The sequence below is a fragment of the Elephas maximus genome, chromosome 3, assembly GCF_024166365.1.
Source record: "Elephas maximus indicus isolate mEleMax1 chromosome 3, mEleMax1 primary haplotype, whole genome shotgun sequence".
Taxonomy (NCBI): Eukaryota; Metazoa; Chordata; class Mammalia; order Proboscidea; family Elephantidae; genus Elephas; species Elephas maximus.
The window spans coordinates 22,580,306-22,590,110 of record NC_064821.1 but is presented as its reverse complement, the minus strand read 5'-3'; the positions used below and the strand labels follow the sequence as shown (position 1 = coordinate 22,590,110).

Here is a 9,805-nt window from a genome sequence, read left to right as displayed (position 1 = left end):
TGAAGGATGATAGAAGCACCCAAGTCATGGATCTGTAGGGAGAATAAAATTAATTCAGATAAATACTGAGAATTCTGTATGCCAATACTCAGAGCTCTGTGTTAGTGTTATTGTTGTAGAAGTTCATAATAGTTATTGTATTTGTTACTATGATATCTGCTAATTGGACCAAAAAACAAATCAGTTGCCATGGAGTCAATTCAAACTTATGGTGACTCCACGTGTGTCACAGTAAAACTGTGCTCCATAGGGTTTTCAATGGCTGGGTTTTCAGAAGTAGATCACCAGGCCTTTCTTCTGAGATGCCACTGGGTAGACTTGAACCTTCAACATTTTCCTTAGCTGCTTAACCTCCTGTGCCAAGCAAGGACTCCTGCTAACACTGCTATTTAGTTAGAACAATTAGGCAAGAGTTTTGTGATAAGGATCCAAAGAATGGAATGTTGAAAAGAAAGTAGTGAATTCAAAAGACAAATTGTGAAGACCCACTGAAAATGGTCTGAGTCATGGACTTGAAATCCCAGTCTACTTTGTAGCGCACTGATGAGCCAGATGATTTCTTCCTCAGGAAGTATACCAGGTCTGCAGAATATTGGTCCCCAATGTGTGGGTCCCAGCTGAGCAGCAGCAGCATTTGGGAATTTGTTGGAAAGGCACAATTTTGGAGCCCTAATGCCCAGTCTTCTGAATCTGATACTCTGAGGGCGATGCCCAGCAATCTACATTTTAGCAGTTCATCCAGCTGACTCTGATGCAAGGAAGTTTGAGAACCACTGCTCTAAAATATATATTTAATACCATATGATTTTGGTTTTCCTGCTAATTTGCAGAGTTCAGAAAATTCTTAAGAAAAAATATGTGCCATTTGATATTATATTCATGTTAACTGACGAATGTGGAAAGAGTAGGTACTTAAACGTATTTGGAAAGATGTGGTAGAGGAGGTGAAAGGAGGACAGGGAGAAATGAGTGTGTAGGAAGAAAGAGAACAGAGAGGGAAGGAGAGAGAAAAGGATAGAGGAGAAAGAGGAGGAGAGGAGAGAGAAAGACAGACACAGAGAGAGAGAACCACAGGAAAAATTTATAATATTAATTTTATTTCACAATACAGATTAGAGTGTTTCTGTAAAATAAGGGATCTTTGTACATCTGTTATATGTCTCAATTCTATTCTTTCCGTCAGAATCATCAACAAACATGGAATCAGAAAACCAAACAGGCTTAGCAGAATTCCTCCTCCTGGGCCTCTCAGAGAATCCAGAACTGCAGCCCCTTCTCTTTGGAATGTTCCTGACCTTATACCTGATCACTGTGGCTGGGAACCTGCTCATCATCCTGGCCATCAGCTCAGACTCCCACCTCCACACCCCCATGTACTTCTTCCTCTCCAATCTGTCCTTCACTGACATCTGTTTCAGCACCACTACGGTCCCCAAGATGCTGGTGAACATTCAGACTCAGAGCAAATCCATCAGTTACACAGGCTGCCTCACCCAGATCTGCTTTGTCCTTGTTTTTGCTTGTTTGGAAAATTGTCTCCTTGCAGCAATGGCCTATGACCGTTATGTGGCCATTTGTCACCCTCTGAGGTATACAATCATCGTGAACCCCCACCTCTGTGGCCTGCTGATTCTACTCTCCTTGGTCATTAGCATCGTGAGTGCCCTGCTCCACAGTCTGATGGTGCTGCATCTGTCCTTCCTCATAGACCTGGAAATCCCCCAGTTTTTCTGTGAACTTCCTCAGGTCCTCAAGCTTGCCTGTTCTGATACCCTCTTTAATAACATCCTGCAATATTTTATGACTAGTATTTTGGGTGGTGGGCTCTTCCTTGGGATTATTTTCTCCTACATGCAAATTGTCTCCTCCCTCCTGAAAATGCCATCAATAGGTGGGATGTATAAAGCTTTTTCTCCCTGTGGATCTCACCTCTCAGTTGTTTCCTTGTTCTACGGGACAGGTTTTGGGGCGTATCTTAGCTCTGCGGCTACTCTACCCTCTAGGAAGAGTGCAATTGCATCAGTGATGTACACCGTGGTCACACCCATGCTGAACCCCTTCATCTACAGTCTAAGGAACAAGGACATAATGGGCGCTTTGAGGAAACTCATCTCTAGAATATCTTCTTTTCATTAATGCATCACATGCTTTGGGCTTAAGCTGTTGGAATATGCTTGAGTGAAATAAATAATACTGATTCAGAGAACCTGATTAAGTTCTTTGAATAGTAGGAGTTCAGAAATTATAATGGTTAAGGGTGAAAATTTGGAGTCAGAACACTTTGGTTTGAATTCTACCTCTTCTCTGTAATAGCTGTGTGAACTTTTATATTTATTTCAGCTTTCTAAGCTCAGTTGAAAGGTCCCTAGGTGGTACAAATGGTTTGCACTCAACTGCTAAATGCTGGTGGTTCAAATCTACTCAGAGATACCATAGAAGAAAAGTTCTGGCAATCTGCTTCTTTAAAGTTTAAAGCTAATAAAACCTTATGGAGTGGCTCTACTCTGCAAAACATGGGGTCGCCATGAGTTAGAATCAACTCGAGGGCAGCTAACAGCAACCATAAGCTCAGTTTACTCTTCTATACATTTGGCATAATTATATTCATTCACATTTTTCCATTTAGATTTGAGATACTTCAACTCTAAGAGTGAGGATACTTTCAGGTATACTGAGGGAAAAGTCTAAACTCACAGAGTACCAAATATAAAAACAAACATTTCAGAGGTAGGGTAGGTCCAGAGCCTCCAGAACCACAGGGTTACATTTCACAGCTCCATATGCTGGTTTTTTCCTAAAGCTGTTCCTGTGATGGTCATCAATGGTTGCAGCAGCACAGTGGTCATTTAAGATACAATAACCAGGGATGGAAAACTGACTGCTCCTTATTCAGTCTCAGTATTAGAGAAATAACCTTTTCAAGGAGTCATCCGGAACACACTCTATGTCATCACCCTGAGTTGGGGCATACGACCCTTCTAAAACTAATTGCAGGTAAGAGGAATTTCATTACCTTGAAAGGATTAAATGACTGTTCTGATTAGAAAAGTCTGAGGTGGGATCAAGTGCTACAACAATTACAAGTGTTTAGTACAATGCCTGCCACCTAATAAGTTACTCAATGAATATACTAGATGAATGTGAGCCAGCACAATTTATTTCCAAGGGTAGCACTCTCTCCTTTTTCGATTCCTTCTGCTTTCACACGTTTGGGCACTTGTGTTAGTCATTATCCTAGCTTATTAATTTAAATATTTATCAGCAGTTAATACTTATGTTGTAGGCAAAGCCACATTTGGAAATACTTCACTGAATATTTATTTGTCCTGCTGTCTTCTTTTTGTTGCATTGAAAGAACAACTTTGGATTTTCATTTTCCAGTGACTTAATTTTAAATGGTTGGATTGATCTATTTTTTCCCTTTTGGACTGTGTGTGTTACATCTCATTCAAGAACTGATCAACTCCTCCAATCTAATAAAGATATTTTCTTATATGGTTCATAAACATTAAATTGTTTTTTCTTTTGTGTTTAAAAGATGTTGGAACAATTTTTGAATATGGTGTGATGGAGAATCCAATTTCATTTTATTTCCCTATAGATAAACATTGATTTCAGCAGAATTTTCTGAATGATACCATCCATGAAGCCATGGTGGTGCAGTGGTTAAGAGCTCTGTTGCTAACCAAAGGGTTGGCAGCTCAAATCCACCAGCTGCTTCTTGAAAACGCTATGGGGTGGTTCTATTCTGTTGTGTAGTGTTGGTATGAGTCAAAATTGATGATGGCAATGGGTTCGATTTTTTGTTTTTATTCCCTGAAATGCTACATTTTATAAATAAAATGACTGATTCCTCCTCTGTACTTAATAATTCTTCATATAAATGAAGATATTCTTAGTTCTATTTTCCTGTCATATACTAGAACCATGCCATTTTAGATATTATACCTCCAGACAGTAAGGCAAATACTTTCCATTGCTCTCATTCGCCATCAGGGTAAATATTGTTTGTCCATTGTTCTTGCATAGAATTTTTAAACACTGGAATTTTTCTTTCTTGTGCTAACCTGGTCTGGTTTGGACGCTAAGTTTGTGCTGCCCTTATAAAATAAGATAAAGAATATCTCTTCACTTATATTTTCTGAAATCCTTCCTTTAATCTTGAAATTAGCTCCAGTGAGTGCTTGGAAGAGCTTGCCTGTAAAACTGTATATCTCAGGTTGTGTTTCATGACAAATTATATTATTGAGGATTTTAATTTATTTAAAGTATTCATGGCTACTTGCTTTCTATTTCTTCTTGAGAGAAGCGTGGCCTCTTGGATTTAACCAAGACCAACACTTCCACTTGTGCATAGAGTTCAATCTTTCTTGCTTACTTTAGGACATAACTCTGGTAATTCTCCCATGTCTCACTTGCATCACCAGGTTCTCCCTTTGATTTGTTCATTTTCAATAGCATCCAATATATTTGAGTTCCTCAAATCTTAAAAAACAAACAAACAAAAAAACCTCTATGGACCCCCTCATCTTGCCCTAGCAGTATCTTCATTTATCTCCTTCCTTTACCATAAAACTCTTCAAAAGACATGTCTCCACTCACTCTTTTCAATTTTTCTCCTTCCATTTACTCCTGAGGTCAATACAATCAGGCCTTTTCCCCAACAATTCATGGAGGGTGCTCTTGAAGACCCACCAGCATTATCTACCTTATTAAGTCCAGTCCAGCCCAATCCAGGTCAGTTAATTTTCTGTCTCTCTCTTACTTGATTTGTCAACCACATTGACTTAGTTTATTACCTACAGAAACACTTTCTTCACTTGGATTTCAACACCACACATTATTTTGGTTTCACTCCTACCTCACTAGCTACTATTTCTCAGTCTCCTTTAATGTGTTTTCTAATCTTGAAACACTGCAGGGTCTCCTGTTTCAGTCCTCAGACCTCTTCTTCTCCAGCTAACTTCACTCCTTTGTGATAGCATCCAGACTCATTGATTTAAAAGTCATCTGAAAACAAATGGGCCCCAAATTAATATTTAGAGAGGAATTCTCCTCTGAATCCCAGACTTGTATATCCAACTTTCCACTTGCTATTCCTCAGTATACCTTGCCCCCAGCCTTCTTGTTGTTATTTTTGTTGTTAGGTGCCGTCTTCTTGGTTCTGACTCATAGTAACACTATGTACAACAAAACAAAACACTGCCCAATCCTGTACCATCCTCACAATCATTGTTATGTTTGAGCCCATTTTTACAGCCATGCTGTCAATCCATGTTGTTGAGGGTCTTCTTTTTCACGGACCCTCTACTTTACCAAGCATGATGTCTTTGTCTGGGGACTGACCCTCCTGATAGCACGTCCAAAGTATGTGAGATGAAGTCTTGCCAGCCTGGCTTCTAAGGAGCATCCTCTCTGTACTTCTTCCAAAACAGTTTTTTTTTGGCAATTCTTCTGTCAGTCCATGGTATATTCAATATTCTTTGCCAACAGCAAAACTCAAAGGTATCAGATCTTCTTAGTCTTCCTCATTCATTGTCCAACTTTCACACACATATAAGGCAATTGAAAGCACCATGGCTTGGGTCCCATGCACCTTAGTCCTAAAAATGGCATCTTGCTTTTTTTTTTTTTTAAACAATTGAAAGATCTGTTTTGTAGAAAAGGTGGTAATGCAATAACTCGTTTAATTTCTTGACTTTTGCTTCCATGGGCATTGATTGTGGATCCAAATAAAATGAAATCTTTGACAACTTCAATCTTATCTCCATTTATGACAATATTGCTTATTGATCCAGTTGTGAGGATTTTTGTTTTCTTTATGTTGAGACGTAATCCATACTGAAGGCCTTCGTCTATCATTTTCTTCAGTAAGTTCTTCAAATCCTCTTAGCTTTCAGCAAACAAGGTTGCACCATCTGCATATCATGGATTGTTAATGAGTCTTCCTCCAAACCTGATGCTGCATTCTTCTTCATATAATCTGGCTTTGCTAATTACTTGCTCATCATACAGTCTTACCTATCTCAAAAAAAAAAAACGAAAACAAACAAGAAAACCAAAACCAAAACAAAATCATTTACTGTCAAGTTGATTCCAACTCAGGGCAACCCCATGTGTGAAGTAGAACTGTCTTCCATAGAGTTTTCAGTAGCGCTGATGTTTTGGAAGTACATCACCAGGCCATGCATCTAAGATTCCTCTGGGTGGATTTGAACCACCAAGGCTTTTGTTAGTAGCTGAGCATATAAACTTTTGCACCACACAGTGACCTTACCTATCACAGTGAATGACAACTCTATTCTTTCAGGTGTTAAGTAGTTTTCTCTCATTGAGCACCCTCTTTGATTCTTCTATTCCTCTTATAACCTGTGTCCAACCTTTCAGAAAACCCAGTTATCTATACCGATTAAATATATCCAGAATTCAGGCAAATCTCACCACCTTCACTGTTATCACCCTGATCCAAGCCACTATCATTTTAGGATTTTTACAAAAGCACTTTCTGTGACCTCCCTGCATCTGCCCTTGCCATCATCAGGAGGCTGTTTGTCTAATAAACTCACACTACGTCTTTGATCTCATGTTTCTATTTTCCCCATCATTCATTCTATTATAGTCCTGCTGGTCTCCATATGTTGATCATTGATTTTGTTGGCTCCCTGTTTTTGTTTTACAATGATTTTCATTCCTGGCTGTTTAAATCGTAATTTGCAGAATGATGGTGAGGTTTTTTTTTTTTTTTTTTTTTTCTGTCTGTCTCTTTCCATCTGTGTGTGCACTCTCTCTTCTCTAAGATGCTCCCACTACACCTTGTTGTATTTTATCTATTATTTCATGTGTTTGAAGTAATAGTGTTAGGATGGCAAAGGGTGACTTTAAAATGTCATTTGTTTTTTTCAAAAGGCCTGTCGAGAAAACCATAGATTAACAAAGTTCATATGGAAACAGTTAACATGTGGTAAAATAAATTGATCAATATATGAAAATATTGAATTCATTTAAAGATGAAAGGTTTACAGACTTCCTGGAATGACAGTGATTGGAGAAACTTGGAGACTATGGCTCCCAGACAACTTTTAGCTCAGTAACGAAGTCACTCCTGAGCTTCACCCTTCAGCCAAAGATTAGACAGGTCCATAAAACAGAATGAGACTAAAGGGCACACACAACAGCCCATAAGCAAGGACTAGGAAAAAAAAAAAAAAAAAGAGTGTGCCATTAAATGCAGTTAGCTCACACCAAAGTGACTGACATGTTGATGGGGAACAGTAGTAAAGGTTCAACCTAAGGAGGTACGTCAGGACAGCACTGGGACATTACTTATAGAGTGCAAGATCTTACAATATTTAAATAAAAGACAATTTGAGATTTAAAAAAAGACAAAAGGTTTTTAAGTGAATATTAACTTGGAGCACCATTTTCGCCCATAAAATAATGGCTGTCATTTAGTCAAATTTACTGAGTACAGATAAACCTCCAAACTAGTCCTAGCCAGTGACACTGTGATTTCTCACAACTCTGTTAAAAATGAAGAACCATAGTTTCAATTCATAGTCCCTGAGTGAAAAGAGAGATATACATTGAAACAATACGAAAATCAAAAGAGGAAGTAACAGTTTCGTCTATACTGTTTGCAGCCAGAATTGACCACAAAGAATAGATTAGAATCTGCTTTATGAAACACGCAGAATGAAGATTAAAGTTCAGGAAACATTCAATGACACTTAGATAAATTCCTAGGTATTTACATTTTTACATATTTTAGCTATTATAAATATAACATGTTCACCTATATAAACTATATTTTTACACCTTAAATTGGAATCAGACTTCCTAACATCATTGATGAGATAGACATGCTTTCAGTTGTACGGAAAAAGGGAAGATTGATGTGCAAGGTGTGTGAATTGGAGATGAGCAGGAAGAGATGAAGAAAAGTAAATGGCAGCCACCTGGCCTCTAAGGGTCAGGAAATCAGCCTTCCTGAATTCCCGTTTATTATTGCCTTGGTAAGGGAGCCCTGGTTGTAAAGCTATTAAACACTCGGCTGCTGACCAAAAAGCTGGAGGTTTAAGCCCACCATCCACTCTGCAGGAGAAAGACATGGCAGTCTGCTTAGGGCAGTTCTACTCTGTACTAAAGGGTCACTAGGAGTCAGAATGGACTCGATGGCAGTGGATTTGGTTGGCTTGGATTGTCTTGGTCTATCAGAATTTGCACTGCCCTGGGATCAGAATGACAACAAAAGTGATTAACGGAGCTTTGGATATTGAGCCGCCAGGGACACAGAGGTTGCAGATAGTCTTCCAGTGACAACTTCACTCAAAAGTCCTTCTCTAGTCAAGGAACAGTGCACCTGAAACTCCGCCCACAGATGGTCTTCATGCCCAGGAGCCTGGTGCCTCCCTTGGTCCCTCTGCCTTCCCTGAGTACAGATCTTCTGGCTACAGCATCCAACATCCAGGGCAGATGTCAAGCATCATTCCTAGTGATGCCAGCCAGGTAACCTAAATCCCTTAGTTAATGTTTGGAAATTAGGATGGGTGTTTCCTTATAGCGTCATCCAGGAGAAACTGTGAAGAGAGTACATGCATGAAATGATTAGAGTCAACTCACCCATGGACTCCTGCCTAACCGTCTCCCATCTTTCTGACATATTTCCTCATATCTTTGCAGCAATATCAAGCAGTATTCATTCAGCTACTCTCTCACTCTGCCTCTACAATGGCAAGGATCATTTTCTTCTGGAGCAGAAATTTGCCCTTCTCAAATATGACTGCTAGAAAATTCCTTGTTGTTTACTTGTATTCTTGTGCTGCTGGTGAGGAGGAGAGTTGGTGAGCTTCACTTTATCTTCCTATAACTGGTTTTTGATATACCATCTTTGGGAAAGTTTGGGTATTATACTTTGTGCCAGGCTCTGAGGCTCCAGGGAAGCAATTGGAGAGAAAGACTTGGGTACCTCACTAATTTGTCTGTTTCTCAGTATAAAATTACCAAATATTTAAAATTAGAACAGTACAGACAGTGTAATGAAAAAAAAAAAAAAAGGACCACCTCTTACACATTTCCAGAATTGACAGTTGTTTATGTTCTGCTGTAACACCTTCAAGTATTCTTTTTAAAGTGGCAAAATAATATGTATACAGGAAGCATACCTTTCGTAATCCTTTCTGTTGTTCTCTTTCCGTTCCAGAAGCAGCATTCATAGTTTTATATTTTATATGTACCTATCTATCTGTGTATATGTATATACATGTTGTTGTTAGGTGCCTTTGAGTCAGTTTCAACTCATAGCAATGCTATGTATGACAGAATGAAACACCGCCCAGTCCTGCACCATCTTCACAATCATTGTTATCCTTGAGCCCATCGTTGGAGCCACTGTGTCAGTCCATCTCATTGAGGGTCTTTCTCTCTTTTGCTGACCCTCTGCTCTACAAAGCCTGATGTCCTTCTCCAAGCCTGATCTCCCCTGATAACGTGGATGTGAGCCAAGCCTCGCCATCCTTGCTTCTAAGGAGCATCCTGGTGGATAGACTGCTAGGAGGCAATAACTATAATAACTATTAGTGAGGAAATGAAGAAAAAAGTTGTGGTGTAATAACATAGTGAAATACCTACTCTATTGTACTTAAAAAGATTAAGCAGAATTAAATGTATCGGCATTAATTTAAAACAAAACATTAAGACAGCCAATTGTAAAATGACATATTCAGTATGATTCCGTTTATACAAAGCATTTAAAAATGCAAACAATGCAATTTTGTGGTGAATAATATTAAATATAGTAAAAAGAGTA

The 9,805-nt window shown here is 38.9% G+C and overlaps 1 protein-coding gene across 1 annotated transcript; it reads left to right on the top strand.

Moving 5' to 3' along the window:
• Positions 1-1,197: 1,197 nt before the first annotated feature.
• LOC126074051 (olfactory receptor 7G3-like) lies at positions 1,198-2,136 on the top strand. Its single transcript, XM_049881392.1, has one exon. It carries the CDS (start codon positions 1,198-1,200, stop codon positions 2,134-2,136), a length of 939 nt encoding a protein of 312 aa, XP_049737349.1.
• Positions 2,137-9,805: the final 7,669 nt, after the last annotated feature.